This window comes from Schistocerca gregaria, chromosome 1, assembly GCF_023897955.1.
Source record: "Schistocerca gregaria isolate iqSchGreg1 chromosome 1, iqSchGreg1.2, whole genome shotgun sequence".
NCBI classification, from domain to species: Eukaryota; Metazoa; Arthropoda; class Insecta; order Orthoptera; family Acrididae; genus Schistocerca; species Schistocerca gregaria.
Genome location: NC_064920.1, coordinates 831,416,677 through 831,439,520, shown reverse-complemented (window position 1 = coordinate 831,439,520; position 22,844 = coordinate 831,416,677). Strand labels below are relative to the sequence as shown.

At 39.9% G+C, this 22,844-nt stretch overlaps 1 protein-coding gene across 5 annotated transcripts in view; it reads right to left on the bottom strand.

Annotated features, from left to right (window-relative positions):
• LOC126272043 (E3 ubiquitin-protein ligase Bre1) overlaps positions 1-21,866 on the bottom strand; it is a 263,497-nt gene extending 241,631 nt beyond the window's left edge. For 2 of the 5 annotated variants that reach the window (XM_049974569.1, XM_049974584.1), the window contains exons 1-4: positions 21,560-21,844; positions 7,696-7,876; positions 7,307-7,493; positions 255-476 (exon numbers count right to left, since the gene is read on the bottom strand). In XM_049974569.1, the coding sequence (XP_049830526.1) occupies positions 255-476; positions 7,307-7,493; positions 7,696-7,845 (559 nt within the window). In that variant the 5' untranslated portion in view covers positions 7,846-7,876; positions 21,560-21,844. Of the gene's footprint in view, positions 1-254; positions 477-7,306; positions 7,494-7,695; positions 7,877-21,559 lie in introns of all 5 variants that reach the window. The other 3 variants (XM_049974561.1, XM_049974576.1, XM_049974593.1) reach the window with 3 other exon arrangements.
• Positions 21,867-22,844: the final 978 nt, after the last annotated feature.

Genomic DNA, 22,844 nt, shown 5'->3' with positions numbered 1-22,844 from the left:
GTTTTTGCACCTATTTATCTATTCCATTTGTTACAATCAAAATCATTATGTGCACCAAGTGACATATTACTGATTCCAACTTAATTTATCCAGCACTACTTCCTTGACAAACTACAGAGTTGTGCACATGTTTTACAAACTCATAAGCTATTACACAATTTTACTACTGTTATGTGCAGTAAATAATATTAACAGTGATCAAAAATAAAGCATTTAAAGTATAGAAACTAAAAATGAAAAAAAAGCAAGCATACACTGATCACAAGATGGGAGAAGATTCCAATAACCTCCATCAAGTTCGCCTTTAAGAGCCAATGTGATTTTTTCATTGCGTTGCATGAGTCGATCAAAGGCCTGGATCACTTTCGCAACTGCCCTCTTAGAAACTTGAACACGATTTGCTAGCTTCTCATCCAATTCTTCTTTGTCCCATGTCGATAACTGCATCAAGAAGGAAGTTGTGGCCTCATTCTCATCTGTAAGTAACGGTTGTCATAAGTATACTCCGTTGTAAACAGTTCAGTATGTCACCATAGACATATAAGTTAAGAATACTACAAGACGGCACATGATGTGGTTACTACAACTAATTGGTGAAAAAGGTGTTTTGTAAACACTGGTCCTTTATTTCAAGATTGTTCTTATAGCAGATGCGGACTCACCATACATGATTTCACTCTTCTAAGTTTCACATTTGTTTTCCCGGACACTATAAGAGCAAACGTTAAAACAGCTAATAATTACTTGAGAAAGCTATTTTTACCCACGGCTGACGAAAACTACTTGCTGTGCCAAAGTATGTGCCTAAATGCATTTCTTCATACTTTATTTCTAGCAGGCATAGCAGACCGTGATGGAATTGAAGCATCTGCTATATAACAGCTGAAGATACAGACAATACTCAGCAATACCTCATAAATAATTAGTAACAGGAATAACACAATGATGGTTGGTACAGGTGCAAACAACTCCTTGCTCACTCTTAGTTCAACATTATTCAATTTAGTTTGTGAAACTTTTCTTCTCCCTCTTCTTCTCACTACAGTTAATGTGTTGCACAGCTTTATGGGTGGATTACATCTACAAACATGCACTGTATGGACATAAACAGTATATCACTGTGTAGTATATTACACCACATGTCTTACTTTTTCGGTATTTTATGTTACATACTACAAGTATAACAGAACATCGCAACACTAAGTTACACTAATTAAAAATGATGAAAGCTATCACACACAACAATTTATGAGACTTTTGTGTCAGCAGTTAATAAGTTGAAAGGAACATATTATGAATGCTGCATTAGATTTGCTGTTACACTTTAATGCACTGAACACATTGGGCTATGCTAAGAAATCACAGTAACAGGAACCACAGGGCTGTGGCGCCTGACATGTGTGCAATGTGTTGCAAAGATCAAGCCCTAACCATTTAACCTAGTCATTAATTTGAATTATATCAGTTGCTTGCCATAATACAAATTAGAAAACATGCGAGAAATTTCATCTCCGGTATCCAGTGAGAAAAAGACTATCAGCATACCTATACATCACATTATTATAACAGTGAAGGAACAAAAAGTATCTGGTACAAGAGTTAAAAGAGTACGAAATTCCCCTATCCTCTTGGTATCAATCATAAATTTGCTGTTACATGTGCTGGACAACAAGCTTCAGTGAGTTCACACTTTTGGAATTAAAAATGAAGTCGTACATTTCTCCTCTAACAAATGTTAAATGTTGGTAAGCTGTCACAGCATTCTCTTAATTCAAGATGACATGTTTCATTCATTTTGTGTAGCCAATGACAATTACATCAGCTGCCAAATCTTCTTTAGCAGCAACAATAGGAACTGAGGAGAGAATCAATTTGCAGCACACACATTTATTTGGCTGACTGTGAACTTACAGAAGTCTTATCTATACTCTCGTATGTATTCATTCAAATTCACAAAAGCACGAAGTCTTTAGCTGGCAAGGCACAGATAGTTGGTACCTGCAGAGTTAATACCACACTTGTTCACTGCATTTGTTCTAAACAGAATTTTCTGAGGGAATGCTTGGGCTGAATCATGATAGATTACATTACCACAAGCAGCGGAAAAACAATTATGGTCTGTGAGACAAGAGTTCCACTTTTCTAAGGGTTTCTGAGATTATGTTGGAACAAAATAGACCACATTAAACTACTGTGGGTAAGTAGTTTAGTTAAAAGTGCAGTAACATTAGGCAAACAGCAAGGGTAATCCATGAGATCTTGTGGAAAATTACTTAAAACATGTTTTTTAATCACAGATGATAGTTGGGTTATGACAAATAGCTTAATTTAAATTACTACAAGAGCAGGAGGACAGTGTTACTTCGTTTTAATGCTATTTCTGATTCTCACTCTGTATACATTGTGTATTTGGAGGTGACAATGTCTTGATCAGGAATGCAAGCTCATCGCTGTTAGCAGACTGAAATGGAACAATTCATGAGATCCTATTCTCTTTTGCACCTGCATTTATTATACAGTGGTTAAGCCCCCCCCCCCCCCCCCCCAAAAAAAAAAAAAAAAACTTCATGTTAACACACTGCTCCAGTTTTGCAATGACACAAGTGTGATGGATGCTTGTAGATGACTGTCAAATGTCTTTGAAAATGAGAGCAGAAGGGTTGAAGATAAGCAAAGACAGTGTGAGCACTGCTATTCACAAAAATTCATAGACATACCAGCTATCCAACAACACATGACCAAGGCCCTGCAAGCGATTCCACAAGAAGCATTTCCCGTCAGTTTCCAACAGCTTTACAACCAATATCAAAGGTGCTTTGTAGCTAATAGCTATTACTTTGAAGGCCAATAAAGTTATTTTGCTTGTAATTCTTGTTTCGTTTATTTTCTGGGACAAATCATCAAACTTTTCAGACACACCTTGTATTTATAGCACTCTTCATATTTTGAATTACTGTATTTTCATGGTAAAATGAGGAACGGTTAAATTACATAACTGATAAATCTTTAACTGTTAATTTGGAGAATATTTCTTTGTACACACGCTATCTGACATAAAACCGGTCACTACAGAGACCAAGTCTCACTATCTGCACAAACTGACAACGCCACAAGATGAAGCAACAGGAAGAAGTGTTGTCTTACGTTAAAGTTATTCTGGTCTGTATCTGCTCACAGTGCAGTGGTAAAGGCCGTGCTGTGCAAAAGGTGAAATAGAGACCCCAGACTGACATGTTCACTCTGCAGCAGAGTGTGCACTGATATGAAACTTCCTGGAAGATTAAAACTGTGTGCCAGACCGAGACTCAAACTCGGGACCTTTGCCTTACACAGGCAAGTGCTCTAGGGCACTTGCCCGTGAAAGGCAAAGATCTCGAGTTCGAGTCTCGGTCTGGCACACAGTTTTACTCTGCCTGGAAGTTTCATATCTACTATCCAGTTTGCTGAAATATCAAAGTTATTTGTTGTACTTCACAACAGAAATGCAAAGTATTTTTGAAATATTGTCAAACGGTTTTTGTTTTCTTGTTAAATATTTGAATTATTGACTAGTTCTATAAAGAGTGACAGAATAAATTATCAGTGTGAACAGCTACAAATGGAAGAAAGTACTCAAACTCAAGTAACTAGATTTTTTTAAAAAAAACTTTACTGTTATCTATTCATTTTAGTCAGTTCTTTGTTACTTGTATCTCTGATGTGAGGTGTACCAGTTTTGTGTAGAACACCCTGTAGACATAGAAGGAGAGCAGAGAGAATTGCTCAAGTCTAAGGCCACAGTAACTATGAAAGTGACAAACTGTTTCAAGTAAACAGTACTTACTCTAACATCCAATAAAGGAATAATCTTAGGAAATGGAAAAGCTATATAGGTTAAGGGCTACACCAACAGCACAGACTGAAGGACACAACAATTGGCTGTACAGAAATCTGATCCAGTTAACATCATTAATCATCAAACTAGAACGCAAGCCCAATCTAGTAATCTCTTCACTAGTAAACATACAAAAAGAAGTAGTGGAACTACAAATACTGAATCCAGAACAAGTCATACAATATTTACGACTTATAAGAAGTGACTTGTGAGGTGATATGTCCCCTACAGCAGTTACTGAGGACAGTGGGTGTCTAATGCTCAGAATTGTTGACAGAGACATTTTTGTCAGAACAAATAGTGAGGTACATTCTGACTGTACTGTTAGTGGAAAATAAAAGACTGGAGGATAAAATATTGCAACAGTCTCTCACATTAAAAACTGCTAATGTTAAACATAAAACATTATCTATACATGATTTTGGTTTATTAAAGTACTACAGATATAGGCATATGAAAAATGATGTTTATGTACTAATAATACAAAGCATACATCTAACACACTGTAAGGCATACATGTATTTCCTAGCAGCTTTGCATAAAAGAACATGACTACTTGTCAGGTATGTAATCCTTCAAGGAATTGTGATGGTCTGAAAAAGAAATGTAAGTGATTAACATAGCTGTAAAATACCAATGTCATGTAAAATAAAAAGCAGAAAAACCCTGACTCATAACATCAATTTTTTGTAAGCATTATTAGTAATATTCACAACTGTTCAGTGGTTACAACAGCCTCCAGTGTTGAAGTGGGAAAAACTGACGCAAAACCAGAAATGTTGCTGATATGGATGAGCAAATAGTAAAGATGTAGATGAGCTCACTGCTTATCTCACAGAGTTCATTTTCATTTGGGGAACTCTGCCTCAGAAGTAACATATGTAATCCATGCAGCAATAGAACAATAGTATGGAGTGCGACACTTGTGACTGTGGGAACTTCAGATTCAGTGTGACACCATTTTCATAATTTTGCTCCACTTCTCAGTTTCCTGTGGAGAAGGGGCAAGGGTACCCCTCCTCCCATCCCATGGGGAAGGTGCAGGATACCAACACTACACAGTTACTATCTATTTCATTACCTCAGAATTCTGTTTCAGAACTTTCTGTAACTTTTATTCCCGTGCTTGTTGCTTTTGACACAATGAGGTATACAAAAGTTTAGTCATTATACAAAACAAAAAGTCAAATTACAGTAGGGTTTGTTTTTACTTACAACAATGCAGCATACACTGCTGTTGTGATACAAACAGCTAACAAAAGAGCATGCTTTTAGTAAAATTCGAGTGTATGAATAGATTTTTCAGTTTAAAAAGAGAGAAATGGCCATTGAAGATCAGCCCCATTCTGGTCGCCCTCCAACTGCTTGAAGTAAATGCAACATGGGCAAAATGCATGACATGATCAAGGCAGGACAATCAACCAACACCAGGACTTATCCAGGTTGTCCTGGAGCTCAATTCAGAGAATTTTGACCATTGATTTGGGGATGTGAAGAGTGGCATCAAAGTTCTTACCAAGACTTCTCAGCAGGAATCAAAGGGAACATCACATTCAAGCATGTCGTGAAATGTAGGACACATTCAAAGACAATCCACTCAGAATTTGTTCCTCAAAACAGGTCAGTAGACCAACAATTCTATTTGGAGGTTGTGAAAAGGCTACAATGGAGTTTGACACAAAAACATGTGGCTTTGTGGAATTCTGGTGAGTAGTTCCCACATAACAACACTCTTGTGCATACAGCTCTCTGCACGAGTCAGTTTTTGGTCTCGACATAGATGATTACCTTGATTCACACACCCTATTTGTCATATTTAGCACCCTCGGTTTTCTTCCTGCTCTCGAGGATGAAAAAGAGTTTAAGGGAAGCATTTTGCCGATGATGAAGACATAAAATGCAATTTCATGAAGGTGCCAGCAGGTATAAAAAAAGGGTGAATTTAACAGGTACTTCCAACACTGTATCAACATTTGGACAAATGCATTAACACTAATGGAGAGTACTTATAGAAGATTGAGGCTGCATTTGGAAAACAATAAAGTAAATACTTTCTACAAATCCACATATTTTTGGGATCCCCATTGCATACAATGCACCCATTCCATATATATAGTCATCCTCAAGATTCCTTTACAATTATATATATAAAAAAACAAAGATGATGTGACTTACCAAACAAAAGCGCTGGCAGGTCGATAGACACAAACACACACACAAAATTCAAGCTTTCACAACCGGCGGTTGCTTCGTCAGGAAGGAGGGAAGGAGAGAGAAAGATGAAAGGATGTGGGTTTTAAGGGAGAGGGTAAGGAGTCATTCCAATCCTGAGAGTGGAAAGACTTACCTTAGGGGAAAAAAAGGATAGGTATGCGCGCGCCCACACACGCACGCACACGCGCACACACATTTGTAAAGGCAAAGAGTTTGGGCAGAGATGTCAGTTGAGGCGGAAGAACAGAGGCAAAAAAGTTGTTGAAAGACAGGTAAGGCGGCAACTTGAAATTAGTGGAGGTTGAGGCCTGGCAGATATCGAGAAGAGAGGATATACTGAAGGGCAAGTTCCCATCTCCGAAGTTCTGACAGGTTGGTGTTAGTGGGAAGTATCCAGATAACTCTGACGGTGTAACACTGTGCCAAGATGTGCTGGCCGTGCACCAAGGTATGTTTAGCCACAGGGTGATCCTCATTACCAACAAACACTGTCTGCCTGTGTCCATTCATGCGAATGGACAGTTTGTTGCTGGTCATTCCCACATAGAAAGCTTCACAGTGTAGGCAGGTCAGTTGGTAAATTACGTGGGTGCTTTCACACGTGGCTCTGCCTTTGACCGTGTACACCTTCCGGGTTACAGGACTGGAGTAGGTGGTGGTGGGAGGGTGCATGGGACAGGTTTTACACCGGGGGCAGTTACAAGGGTAGGAGCCAGAGGGTAGGGAAGGTGGTTAGGGAATTTCATAGGGATGAACTAAGAGGTTACGAAGGTTAGGTGGACGGCGGAAAGAAGTGGAGTGTCTTTCCGCCATCCACCTAACCTCTGCCCAAACTCTTTGCCTTTACAAATGTCTGCTTGTGTCTATGTATGTGCGGATGGATGTGTGTGTGTGTGTGTGTGTGTGTGTGTGTGTGTGTGTGTGTGTGTGTGTGTCTCCCTTTTTCCCCCTAAGGTAAGTCTTTCCGCTCCCAGGATTGGAATGACTCCTTACCCTCTCCTTTAAAACTCATGTCCTTTCGTCTTTCCCTCTCCTTCCCTCTTTCCTAACAAAGCAACCGCTGGTTGCGAAAGCTCGAATTCTTTGTGTATGTTTGTGTGTCTATCGACCTGCCAGCGCTTTTGTTTGGTAAGTCACATCATCTTTGTTTTTAGATATATTTTTCCCACGTGGAATGTTTCCCTCTATTATATTTATATACATATATAAAAAACATACTCCGATTTTCTGATTCATCAGCCGTTTCTGCATCAAACCGCTGCAACAGAACACGGATGTCTTCATTAAGCTGATTCCAATAACGATTCACAACATTAAGCACAGCGTCATCTTGTGTTTGCCTTTTTTCAAGTTGTTCTATCCTTTGCCGTAGTTCAGCTTCTATGCGGTGGCGCTGCTCCAAACGCTGAATAACAGTAGAGCAGAGGAAAGTAAGTATATTCATATTATAAGGGGGGGACAGAGAGAATGTACGCAAAACGCTTGTCATGTAGGGTTAATATGAATGTCATTTACACATAATTGAAACTGATGTATAAATACCTGTTTTACATATGAAAAATAGTAAACAAATGTCATTCATACTAAGGTACCATCCAACAAGTTACCTGTGCTAGCTTCTTGTTCTGGAACTGGAGAACTTTCATGTCCATTTCTTCCAAAGTTGATATTGGTCCTATACGAATTGGTTCAAACTGGACTTTCTTTATTGGTGGCTGGTTGCTCGTACCAGCATCCTCTGCTGGTCGTTTCGACATTTTGGAACTGCTGTTTCTACAGTTTCACTATCTAAGGGGAAAAGAAATTATATTACCAACATAAATCAATAATGCTAGTGCTAATAGTAGCAACAATATCAATTCTGAAAAACCAAAGCAATCCATCACAGTCAACAAACAGACAAACTACTCATGTGTCCCACACGTCTGATACTACACTAAATTTGCAGTTGAGTTAGTCTCTTTTTTAACTATAATCAACTGCACATTCCTCAAACAAAAAATCATGCCTAGTAGCTGAAGAAAGCATGGGTCACACCTGTCTACAAGAAGAGTAGTAGAAGTAATCCACAAATTTTCCACCCAATACCCTTTACATCAATTTCTTGTAGAATCTCTGAACCTATTCCGAGCTCCACCATGTCAACCAGCATGGATTCCAAAACATCAATCATGCGAAACTCGCACGGCATATTGAAGGCTTTGGATAAAGGCAACCACGTAGATGCAGTAAGTCTGGATTTACGAAAGGCATTTTTCTCAACACCCTACCTATGCTAATCATCAAAAGTACTATCATATGAGGTATCAAGTGAAATTTGTGACTGGATTGTGGATTTGTTGGTAGGTATGATACAGCAAGTTATCTTTTGTGGAACGTCAATTTTGGGCATGCTCCAGAGAAGTGTGTTGGGATCCTTGCTGTTCATGTTGTATATTAATAGCATTGTTGACAATATTAAGAGTAACCCGAGACTTTTCGGAGATGATGCAGTTATCCACAATTAAGTACTATCTGACAAAATCCGCACAAATATTCAGTCAGGATATGATGATATTTCAGAGTGGTGCAAACACTGGCATCTTGCTTTAAATCTTCAGAAATGCAAAATTATGTATATCCTGTGATCATAATACCAATGGCTCTCAGAATTGGATGTAGCACTTTGTAGGGATGTGAAATGTAATGATCACATTGGCTCAGACATGGGTAAAGCAGGTGGAAAACTACAGTTCATTACTAGAATACTTGGGAAAAGCATTCAGTGTACAAGAGCGATTGCTTACAGATCACATGTATGACCCATCCTGCAATGCTGCTCAGGTCTGTGGGACCCACACCCAAAAAGACTAACAGAGCAATGACTTCCCACAATCACAAGAACCCAGCCACAACACAACAATGTTCTCAACCTCTAATGAAAGCTCACTTCTCTCCTGAATTATCCACACGATCAGGGGGTCTCACCTTTACCCCTAAACTTCAATTTAATCATGCTGCTTCAGTTACTGACCTACTTTCCTTCACATGTAATGCCAACCTGTAAGATCACTTTGCAACCCAATCCTTTCCAACAGCAAACCTCACACTAAACCCTGCTTTTAACAGTTCCAACCACAATCCCAACTTGATCCACTACAATTACCTCAAAATCACCCCTTACAAGCTTTCCAAGAATTCCTAACCTCTAGAGTTGCTTCTCCACCTCTCTCAGGTTACTACAACATGACTAACCTGCCCTCTCCAGAACAGGATCTTCATTCCCTAAAACCTGGTGAGTCGTCATTACTACCCCGTCGGGCAAGGGATCAAGCGGTATGGTACTTGCCTGACGAGAGTATGTAAATGAGGGTCTGTACCAGCTTTATGATACTTCTACAGACAGCATCTGCCATCAAGACCCTGTCCCTGTGGTACAGAGTGACCAACAGTTCCTCCTTAAAACCTCAGGCTTTTCACAAGAACTTCTTACCCCAACTAAGCCACAGCTCCCTCTTTCTACATTCTTCTTAAGATCCACAAACTCACCCACCATGACAGTCTAATAGTTCCCAGAATGAGATGTTCACTCTGCAGTGGAATGTGCGCTGACATGAAACTTCCTGGTAGATTAAAACTGTGTGCTCGACTGAGACTCGAACTCGGGACCTTTGTCTTTCGCGGGCAAGTGCTCTAGCATCTGAGCTACCGAAGCACGACTCACATCTGGTCCTCGCAGCTTTACTGGCAGAAGTAAAGTGCTCTACCATCTGAGCTACTGAAGCACGACTCACGCCCGGTCCTCACAGCTTTACTTCTGCCAGTAAAGCTGTGAGGACCGGGCGTGCGTGATGCTTTGGTAGCTCAGATGGTAGATCACTTGCCCACGAAAGGCAAAGGTCCCGAGTTCGAGTCTCGGTCGGACACACAGTTTTAATCTGACAGGAAGATTCAGTCTAATAGTTGCTAGTTTCAAAGCACTCAGAACATATCTCTGCACTGGTTAGTCAGCAATTACAACCTATAGTACAAAACTGCCACCCTGTATTGAAGACATCAACCAATCCCAGTATCATCTGAAATCCTTGCCCGTCCCACTCCAACCAAACACCTTGCTTGTCACCACTGACACCATCTCTGTCTGCACCAATTCCCAATGAAGATTGTCAACAAGCCACCACATACCCATCCCAAGTGATCCAGACTGCCACAGGAGCCTGTGAACTACAATTATTCTTAGGAGTTACAAGAATGATGACTACGAGAAAATCTATCTCAATCATCGCCACCTGATTATCCTATGATGTCATTTCTGATAATAATAATAATCAGCTTTATACTCGTGAACAACTATTTTTACCCGTGATGAGGAATGCACATACAAATAGATCAGGGGCACAGTCTTAGGAACCAGGATGGCTCTTCCTATGCCAACCTATACATGGATCACTTGTCCTGGGATCCCTAAGCCTTCGGCCCTTAATTTGGTTTAAATACATTGATGGTATTTTTGCCAAACAGATTCATGGTGAGGTTGACCTCTCAAAATTTTTGGAATTTTCAAATACATCCTCCCAATTAAATTTCTCATGGTTCTATTCCAAATCCCATGCCACTTTCCTTGATGTTGATCTCATCCTTAAATACTTCTTTTCACATTACATCTACAAACAAACAGTACTTACATTCTGACAGTTGCCAATCTTGTCATGTCAAATGTTCCCTGCCATACAGACCTGGCATTCAAGGCAAACATATTTGTTTACAGGCAGACTCTTTACAACAATAGACCAGCATTTTCACTTCAGCCTTCACTGTACATAATTATCCCATCAACCTAGTTCAAAAGCAGATCTTACAGGCCATCACATCCAACCTTGGTATTGCTGAGCCCTCCAAAAAACAAATTAGTAGCACACTTCTCCACTTTTCGAATCCTCAGGTTTTCAAATCTTATCCAAAGAAATCCCCAACAATCAGTTTTCCTACTCATTATATCCAGTAAGTCTCCCCTGACCCAGGTTGTAAGCAATTTTTCCATGTAACTCTCCCTGTTTCCTAAACCTCACCAGCCTTTATCCATCATCTTTCTTCCTTTCTCTACAATCCTTCTAGCAGACGGTGCAACTGACTTTAAAAGTTTGGATGTTTCCAAATCTTTGTTTATTTTCTCCTGCTGCCAGTTGGTGTATCAATTATATATTAAAAACAAAGATTCCATAACTTACCAAGCGGGAAAGCGCTGGTAGATAGCCACAATAAAGAAACACACACACAAAATTTCGAGCTTTCGCAACCCACGGTTGCTTTGTCAGGAAAGAGGGAAGGAGAGGGAAAGATGAAAGGATGTGGGTTTTAAGGGAGACGGTAAGGATTCATTCCAATCCTGGGAGCGGAAAGACTTACCTTAGGGGGAAAGAAGGGGGTATACACTCGCGTGCGCACACACACACACACACACACACACACACACACACACACACACACACATATACAGACACAAGCAGACATATTTGAAGGCAAAGAGTTTGGGCAGAGATGTCAGTCGAGGCGGAGTGCAGAGGCAAAGATGATACTGAATGAGGATATATTAAAGGGCAAGTTCCCATCTCCAGAGTTCGGATAGGTTGGTGTTAGTGGGAAGTATCCAGATAATTCGGACAGTGTAACACTGTGCCAAGATGTGCTGGCCGTGCACCAAGGCATGTTTAGCCACAGGGTGATCCTCATTACGAATAAACACTGTCTGGCTGTGTCCATTCATGCGAATTGACAGTTTGTTGCTGGTCATTCCCACATAGAAAGTGTCACAGTGTAGGCAGGTCAGTTGGTAAATGACGTGGGTGCTTTCACACGTGGCCCAGCACAATTTTTATTGTGCCTATCTACTAGCACTTTCCCTCTTGGTAAAGTCATGGAATCTTTGTTTTTAATATATTTTCCCATGTGGAAGTTTCTTTCTATTTTATATATATATATATAAAGGGTGTTTCAAAAATGACCGGTATATTTGAAACGGCAATAAAAACTAAACGAGCAGTGATAGAAACACACTGTTTGTTGCAATATGCTTGGGACAACAGTACATTTTCAGGCGAACAAACTTTCGAAATTACAGTAGTTACAATTTTCAACAACAGATGGCACTGCAAGTGATGTGAAAGATATAGAAGACAACGCGGTCTGTGGGTGCGCCATTCTGTACGTTGTCTTTCTGCTGTAAGCCTGTGTTGTTCACAACGTGCAAGTGTGCTGTGGACAACATGATTTATTCCTTAGAACAGAGGATTTTTCTGGTGTTGGAATTCCACCGCCTAGAACACAGTGTTGTTGCAACAAGACGAAGTTTTCAACGGAGGTTTAATGTAACCAAAGGACCGAAAAGCGATACAATAAAGGATCTGTTTGAAAAATTTCAACGGACTGGGAACGTGACGGATGAAAGTGCTGGAAAGGTAGGGTGACCGTGTACGGCGACCACAGAGGGCAACGCGCAGCTAGTGCAGCAGGTGATCCAACAGCGGCCTTGGGTTTCCGTTCGCCGTGTTGCAGCTGCGGTCCAAATGACGTCAACGTCCACGTATCGTCTCATGCGCCAGAGTTTACACCTCTATCCATACAAAATTCAAAGGCGGCAACCCCCCAGCGCCGCTACCATTGCTGCACGAGAGACATTCGCTAACGATATAGTGCACAGGATTGATGACGGCGATATGCATGTGGGCAGCATTTGGTTTACTGACAAAGCTTATTTTTACCTGGACGGCTTCGTCAATAAACAGAACTGGCGCATATGGGGAACCGAAAAGCCCAATGTTTGCAGTTCCATCGTCCCTGCATCCTCAAAAAGTACTGGTCTGGGCCGCCATTTCTTCCAAAGGACTCATTGGCCCATTTTTCAGATCCGAAACAATTACTGCATCACGCTATCTGGACATTCTTCGTGAATTTGTGGCGGTACAAACTGCCTTAGATGACACTGCGAACACCTCGCGGTTTATGCAAGATGGTGCCCGGCCACATCGCACGGCCGACGTCTTTAATTTCCTGAATGAATATTTCGATGATCGTGTGATTGCTTTAGGCTATCCGAAACATACAGGAGACGGCGTGGATTGGCCTCCCTATTCACCAGACATGAAACCCTGTGACTTCTTTCTGTGGGGACACTTGAAAGACCAGGAGTACTGCCAGAATCCAGAAACAATTGAACAGCTGAAGCAGTATATCTCATCTGCATGTGAAGCCATTCCGCCTGACACATTGTCAAAGGTTTCGGGTAATTTCATTCAGAGACTATGCCATATTATTGCTACGCATGGTGGATATGTGGAAAATATCGTACTATAGAGTTTCCCAGACCGCAGCGACATCTGTTGTTGACAATTGTAACTACTGTAATTTCGAAAGTTTGTCTGCCTGAAAATGTACTGCTGTCCCAAGCATATTGCAACAAACGGTGTATTTCTATCGCTGCTCGTTTAGTTTTTATTGCCATTTCAAATATACCGGTCATTTTTGAAACACCCTGTATATAAACTGAAGATTCTGAATGTATACAGATAAGGGCAGCATGGATTGTCACAGATTTGTCTGACCCATGAGAACAGCACAGATACTGACGGAACTGAAATGGCAAACACTTGAAGACAGACAGAAACTATCCTGAGAAAGCCACTTACACAATTTCAAGAACTGGATTTTAAGTAAGGACAATAGGAATTTTGATTCAAGAGGTCACAGATTCTGTATGGACTTAGAAACAGCTGAACCAATTTTAAATCAGAATCCAAAAGTCATTATTACAGTTTATTCACAAGGAGGAGAACAAGGCCTTCCTAGTTCTTAATCAGTACAAGCCAGTGGAAGTCGGTTGATTGGGTTTGCTGATTTTTGTGTCCAGCTGCTGTGAGTCACAGTGATCTTATACAGAACGTTGCATGTATGCAGCCATTCCGCGTAGTAAGCTAAGACACTAATGAGCAACAAAGTGATTCCTGGTCCATGACGGGTGTTACTCCTCAGAAGGAACGAAAATTAGAGTTTAATGACCTGCAGGCAGAACAGACATTAAAGACAGAGCACAAGTATGGATTACAAGAGGACAGGAAAGGGAATCGGCCATGCCCTTTCCAAAGAAACCATACCGGCATTTGCTGGAAGATATTTAAGAAACTCACGAAAAACCTAAATCTGGATGGCCAGATGGGGACGTCAATGGTTATCATCTAGAACAAATTCCATTATGCTAATCTACTCTGCTTAGAAATGCAAAGTGTATTACTTTACGAAGTGGAGCAAGAAAAATAATCACTACAAACCCTGGCCAAAGTGATATAATTTTCAATTCAAGTTTTTCAGTGCTTTGAAACTGCCTTCCTGTTTGTCCAAATTATTTTAAAGCGGTAATTTTATTTGTATGTGTAAGAGAATTTCTTGTCATGCAGTAGACTGCTAAAGCTGCAATAACAATGCAGTTTTTTTAGTAACATACATGCAGCATGTTGGTCAAGATACTTGGCTGTTATGCCGCATGTAGTTAGCACAAGATGTGTCATATGTCAATTTTTTTTTTTACATAACAGAAATGAATGTCATTATTTTTATTCAATAAATTGTGGCTGCACAGTGTGGTACCTGAGACCAAACCTACTACTGTATAAGTAGTTTCAAAAAGTACATCCTTCCCCTGGCAGTCTCTCCTTATTACTTGTAATGACACATTCTGCATAGAGTGCACTCCTAATTTTCCAACTTTAAAAAAATCTTTCACTTCAGCCAAGATATGCTGGTAAAATCCATTCGGATAGCTCCACCAGGGTTGTCTTGAGACAACCCATCTACTTGGTGCAGAAGATTTCTCCCACTCTGCAGAAACATAGACCAATTCTCAAGGGAAAAAAGGCTCAATTTGGGATATAAATTTGCTGTGTAATATTTTGTTATCCATGGCATTCACCAGGGAAAAAGTGCAAAATATGAGGTCTTTACTGCTAGGGCGTGGAGGCATTACTGACTGGCAGTTGTGTTTCATTGCAGAAATGAGACATATTAGGAAAGCAGTCACAAAAATATTCTTTCTGGTTTAAACTTGGACAGACAGTAATATGACAGTTGGAGGATTATGTCAACATTTTGGGATGGGGGAAACTTCTCTACGAACATATTACTGAGAGTGTTGAATCGAGGAAGGGCTTTCTCAAGGAGACCCAATTACAATTCCGTGCTAAATTCACAAAAGGTGATTACCATGGTCACCTGAATGCTGAAATTTTGAAAGGTGGTTTGTAAATATGGTTCTCCCAAACCTTCCTCCAAAGTCAATCACCTTGATACGTAATGTTCCATCACATAACAGATGAACAAAGCTCCCACTCACTCATTATGATACCAAAGTGGAGATGTTGAAACGCCTGCAAATGAGATGTGTTACCTGTAATGAGAACAGGAAGAAGTAGGCTCTGTTCACTTTAATTCAAGAACACAGACCTGCTAAATGACTTATGTGGTAAAAAAGGCCACACAGTCGTCCACTTGCCAGCCCACAATTGTGATTTGAATGTAAAAGGATGAGCATCTGAAAAAGTAAAACAGTTATTTAGAGAGTGCAATATTTCAGGGGAAATGTCCAAAAACCGTGTGATCAAGACTGCAAGTGAATCCCTTCTGTCAGTCACTGCTGATGACTGAAGGGTACTGCAAGAAGGCCCAACAACTGAAAGAAGATTACTGGAGGCATGCCTGTTGTCAAGACTGCTATAGATGAAATCATTATTAATAATGCTGAATCCGAAAGTACCGTCAATAATGAATCATGTGCAGACGAAGAATGAGCAAGACTGATATGGTGTCATTTAGGTGTACAAATAATGCAGCGTCACATGAACAAATGTTCAAAATTTTATTCATTCCCTTTTCATTGCTGCAATGTAAGTTACTACTGATTCTTTTGAATTTCAAACTGTCCATCAGGACTCATATGCAGTTAGTAGTAACAAAACACCACCAATCAACTTTAAACTATTAATTTCAGTTTCACGGTTCCTGTAAACTTTTATTACACCTGTCTCAATTTTTACTTCTGTAGATGCCGATATGTGGCAGTCGACACCTGTTATGGTGGCGGCTAACAGATGACACCTGTCAGTGCTGCTTGGAGGACAAACTGCATGTGAATGCAAGTGTGTTGCCAACATTAAGATATTAGCATGCCTTGTTCTCCGCCCCCCCCCCCCCCTCCGCACTACCCCCTTCACCTCTTGGCAACCCATGTACCTGGAGTCAGTGGGTGGAGTTTGCTGTCTCTACTGCCCCACCCCCCACCCTCTCTCTCTCTCTCTCTCAGAATTTGTTTTTCTTCTTGTGAGCACAATGTATGCGCATTAAATACAGAGCAAGTATTACAGTTTAACTCTTCAGGCTTTCCCGGCGAGATCTTGACATGTGGAAAAATCGGGTCTACTGCCGGATGTTTGTGTAGCTCTGGCACAATATTTCGGCCACGTACCTCGTTGCCTTCTTCAGGTGCTACCTGAGACTGCCGTGTTGAAGGATCTTGTCCAGTATTTATGCCCAGAGGGCGCTGGGTGCTCTCTTTGGCGTCCGCACCCGCCAGGTGCTGCTCCTGAGGTTTTTACCCCTCCCTGGTGCTCCCACGGATGTCCGCACCCGGCTCGTCCACCATCTGTGGTCGTGGCAGTTGTCTGGGGCCGGACGCGCATGTGGCGTTCCGTTCGTTGTCCGCGCCCGCTTGGCGCTGCTTCCAAGGTGTTGGCAATTCCAACCAGGGTGGGGTCGCAGTGAGCTGCCCGCATACATGTGCCACAAATATTTAACATACATACACAAATTTGTACAATTATTTCACCTGTATCTTTAGCAAATTTTTCCCTGCTGTTTCGTTTTCATGCAGCTCACTGTTTATGACATATCTTCTGAACTATTTGAAGTACAATATAATTTCACAAGCACATGCAGTTGTACACGTGTTACTGCCTGCAAAACATGTAGCAAATAGTGTTAGCAGTAAAGAAGTAATAAATTGAAAGGTCATACATGATGCACCAATTTTAGTACATGAACAGTGAAACTGCAGTGAGTGATGAAGTCTCACCCTTTCATCATTTTGCTGGTGACGTCATCAAGAAAAAGTTTCATACAGGTTTGAAATTATGTGCAAAATTGGCTGCAAGTCACTAAATGCTCTCATTCTGAAATACAGGATGAGTGTAGTCTGGATCTTTCTGTGTTGTGAGGTACAATATTTTTTTGTCCCCACCCCAACCCCCTTGAGAGGTACCTGGTTCTTGCCCCCCACAGGGGTGCTGTCCAGGTAGTAAGTGATAGATGTATGAAGTTTGGTTGAAATCTATCAAGTTGTTTAGGAGTACATGCGGGTCACTCATACACTCACTTTTATAATTTGTATGTATTAGCCATGTGTACATTATGTAGTACACACTGTGTGTATACTTATCAGCAAGTGGCAGCACTTTTGTCATACAAAGTTTGACATTAGCAAACAATGTGGTCCCATGCTAATAAACCAATGATTCCTAAATGTGGTGGAGATGTGAGCCTCCAAAATGACAAATACACCATCTGATGAAAAAAATATCTAGCCACCATTATGTTATGAGAAATAGACTACTGAATGTCATGCATGGCAAATCTGGACTATAAAATGAGTCCACGAGTATTGTGTCGTCAGTGCAGCAGTAATAGCAGAATGAATTACGCAGGAGCATTCAGCAACTTCCCCACCAGGGAGATTTATACCCTTCTAAAGCTGCCCAAGTTGACTCTTGGTGATGTAATTGTGAAGTGGAAATGTGGAGGAATGACTACAGCTAAACCACGATCAGGCAACAAAACTTTCTGGCATATTAAAACTGTGTGCTGGACCAAGACAAGCTCTAGACTTTTACCTTTCACTCAGGTTAGAGTCTCTGTACGGCGCAAAGTTTTAATCTACCAGGAAGTTTCATATTGGAGCACACTCAGCTGCACGGTGGAAAGTTCATTCTCAAGACCAGGCAGTTCTCATGTAATGATGGTTGGGGGTGTTGAGAACAGCAGTGGGCATTGTAAGAAATTGCATGAAATTTGTGGAAGGAATTGCTAGAGAGTTCCACAGGCACAGGATGTTTAAAAAATGGGGTACAATGGCTGTGCACCTCACAAGCCACAGTCAATGATAAGTCACACTTGAGGTGATGTAAAGAGCAACACTACTGGGCAATGGATGACAAAACAAGTGATATAGAGTGAATAATCATCTTATACACCATAGGCATCTGATGGGTGGGTTTGAGTTTAGTTTACGCCCGTAATCTTAACTTCCATCATGTGTAGTGCCAACAGCGAAGTATGGATGAGGTGGTGTTACGATATGGGAGTGTTCTTCATGGTTAGGACATGGTCCTCTTATTGCATTTAATAAAACACTAATTATCAGCGTAACAATGCACCCTGTCACGAAGTGCCATCCGTCAGGCAATGTCTTGTAAGAAATAACATTCCTGAAATGGACTGGCCTGCCCTGAATCCCGACTTGGACCAATTGGAATACCTATGAGACAAGTTAGAGCTCAGCCCAGAGCTTCTGGCCCCAACATTCACCTTCCCTGGTTTCAGCTAAGAAAAAATTCATTGCCATTCCTCCACAGATATTCAGACACCTCTTCAAAAGTGTCCCCAACAGAGCTCAGTGCTGAACAGAGGGGGGAATTACAGTCTTACGTTTGAATAATGGCCATAAGCGTAACACAAAAATTAATGTCGCAAAAATGGTTTAGGAAAGACATTTTTGCATAACAGGGGTTAAAATCAAAGCAAGTGAGAGGAAAAAAATCTGTAATCTCAATGGCATTCATTCCAAATACTTGGAACTGAAGTCTGATTTTTATCCACAGTAGTATCATACCGCTTCTGATCAATACCTGTAACTCTGCAAAGCTTATAGTTCGTTCTACATCATTTACTATCAGCAGAGCCCTTTGGAAATTTTTATAACTGCATGGTGTTGGCAAAAGTTGCTTAGTGGACCCATCTTGCATTTCCCTTGGTTTATGAATGACTTATGTAGATAACAAGCATTAAAATCATTGCCAGACACTTGTCCATTATCTAATATACGCCTTACGAATATACTTAGTAGTTTTAACTGTTAAGATAGAAAGAGCATTAAATGTAGCGCAGACATAAACATTATACTACACTACATGTCAATCTGTAACCACAACCTTTATTTGACATTCACATTTGTTGGTTTCCCCAACTTACAATCAAATTATCACTAGTAGTTATAGGAACGACTCCCCCTCCCCCTCATATTTTTCAATGTGGTGTAAATGTAAACTTAGGCTTTGCTACCAATCAATTTGTTTCCACAATCTTTATTTGGTTTTCACTTTCGTCGGCTTCGCCAACTCTCACCTTCCAACCTAACCTAGGCCTTGGGTTATAGTATATGTCAGTTTCTGTTGAACAGAATGGTCTACGGATGGACAAATAAAAAATAAAATCAATACTTCAGAGAGAGAGAGAGAGAGAGAGAGAGAGAGAGAGAGAGAGAGAGAGAGAGAGAGAGAGAGAGAGAGAGAGAGAGAGAGAGAGAGAGAGAGAGAGAGAGAGAGAGAGAGAGAGGGGGGGGGGGGGGGGGGGGGGGGGGGGCAGGCACTGGGGTCATCCAGTACCACACACTAGCTGATTCTATCTGCACCCATACAATGTAAAACATTGTGAAATACACGGAAAAGAGGCTTCCCATTGCACCAAATATTTGGTTTTTTCTCCATTCCAATTCCTCATTCAAGACTAATTACTAAAGTTTCATAAGCAGAAATTTGTGAGATATTTGCACCTCCCTTCAAGTGTCTGCAAGTTCAGATTTTCAGCGTTTCTATGACACTCCCCTGGGATCCAAACAAATCTATAATTACATTTTTAAAAGTGTGTTAGTGAAGCTAAAAGTACCTTCATTTAATGCTCTTGATTCCTTTATTTGACTAATGTAAGGATGGCACAAGTAAATAAATTGGAATGCCATGTAACTATTTAGTAGCCAACATTTTACCAAATATAACAACAACAAAAACTGCTCTTCTTAATCCAGGGTTGCAATTTGTTTTTAAAAAATTAAGCAATAAATTTTTCATGTAATAACGTACATGAATTTTCCAGCTTTTAACCTTCCAATATATGTAATGCTCTAAGTGACCAATGGTAGTGACTATACTACCTTTTCTCAAAAACTTTTCGTACTTCCTACTTGTGTGATCTTAGAAGAACTCTGGCATCTTGAAAAATATGCCAATATTGCTTCCCACTGCATTGTAACAGACTCAGAACTGAAACAATAAAGCCATATGTTCTACAGTCTAAATCCAAAAGAGATTACCTGATGTACTTCAACAGTTCACGTGGTTAACTGTCATAAGGGATTCCAACATGCTTTAAGGCACTACATAAACTCCCCCCCCCACCCTCCCCCCCTACCTTTAGCCTTAATGTGTTAAAATGCCACACCATACAACAGAGTGATTTTCCATTTGACTGTTTCATCCTCTCTGAAGATCTATGCAACAGTTTTCAAGCTGAGAAAAATCAATCTACACACACACAGCATCGTACATTATGAAACAAATCATATAATCTTTAAATTTGTTTCTCCATATTACGTGGACACGTGTTGGTTTCATCAGTTATCCCACAGTACGCCTACATGCTAACCAATCACAAACAGAATCCTCCAATCAATGTGTTACACAAAAATACACAATTTAATCTCAGTTTCTGTGTCGAATATGTCGCTCGTGCAATAAATTCTTTTGTACATATTCTGTGCAACATGTAACTAATGAACTGTTTCTGACAAAAGCATTTGGTAAATCTGTTCAGATACTTTCTTGGAGGCAAGATTCAGTCTTCTTTTCCTGTATCATCAAATGGTAACCCCGTACTAGACTAAGATACTATTACGATTAACATTACCGTCGACACAGTCGGATTTGTCAACTGCTAACAGGTGTTCTGCATTGCAAATTGTGACATTGACTGAAGCGAATTAAAAGTTTTTCTCATGCCTAGGGCAGCTGACTTCTTTCCCGCGTACATGGACAGAACAGTTTTAGAGCAGTAAAACGCTGATGTTTTCAATTTCCTGCATAATGTGCGAACGGAGCGAAGTATCACGTGTGACAGTGAGGAATGTACTTTCTTAGAAAATACGAGTAAGCATCATTGGGAGAGCACAGCCTTAGATCGCTCAGTTTGTAGAACATCTTCACGCAACTATTTTGTGAAACTCTGCGTCCGATTATTTTCCACACAGATAACAAAAATGTTACAAGTACTTAAAATATGAGCCAATGTTACCGCACAATGTACAGGTACTTCACACGGAACTAATTCCTGTAACTGTAAGACAGATGTACGCTTAACACTACAAATACTAAAATTTATTGTAGTATAAAATAGTAATACAATTACCTTGACACAAACGAATGATCAATAAGTACTAAATGGCGGTAAAAAATGATCGGAAGCAATAGAAACCATAAATGAGAGCAAGCATTCCACTAAATACAGTGGAATAGCCATTGTCTCTACGCTTTAATGCGCAACATGCAACAAAATCATACAAACTTAAATGAAAAAACCGATATAAACAATTCATCCCCACATATTTTCAAAGATCCCTATTGCCATTTACTACAGTCAACACCAACCCAATCAAACAACATCCCTTACACAGATATTTCTACGCATCCCAATGCTGAGAATATAGCCAAATGTCAGAGGCAGCAATGTTTGTCAACCATATTCATGTTGCTATTTTTGTTAGTATTTATTTACACAACATTTCAGTATAATGCTGAATAATATATAAATTTTATTGTGATAAATAAGTGTAAAAATATTGATTCTACCAGTGCGGTTCCATATAAACAAAGCTTTGATCATGAGAACCAGCAGAGCAAAAAATTTCGTGATAACTGGACACACTTTAAGAACACGGTAAGTTGCAAAAAGCTTACATTCGATTGTGTTTTAGAGTATAATTATATTCAGAATTAAAGAACTGTGTAAACAAATAGGGAAGAATAATTTTAACTATGAAGATCTACTTTTCATCAATTAAATGTACATGCTATAATGGCGTTACAAAAGACATGTTGACAACGTACTAGTATTTGTAATGGTATACTTAGAATTAAATTGATTCAAAAATTATGTTTGCATTTTCATTACTAAGTGAAATCTTAATGCCATGCTACACATTTTTTTATATGGGTGTTATGTGGAGTGGACTTAAATCATTTTTCATTTATTAAAACAAGCTAATTTTCCACAGATCTTGCGGGAAAATAAAAACTGGAATGAAGTAAAATTTCAGGAAGAAACAACATTTAGGTTTTGTGGTTTTTATATTTTTAAAAGTGAACCTACCTATTTCAATGACTATATCTCTAACACACTGAATTTCATAATGAGTTAGTTATCTCAATGTGTTTGTACATAAGTGACATATAAAACATTCAATCATTCAACCATATGTAAAATATGAAGCCGCCATGAAACTTCAACACCTACAATATAAGTGTTATACACTGAAAATGAAATTAAACCACTAGTGCCTGAACTTATTGTTATTTTCTTGCACTTATTAGTGTTAAAACGAAAAAGAAAATGTAACCTTGGGAGTTTTAAAATAATATCCTGTACCATATATGTAATGCTATGCACTATTGAGAGCAAAACAGACATTAATGTG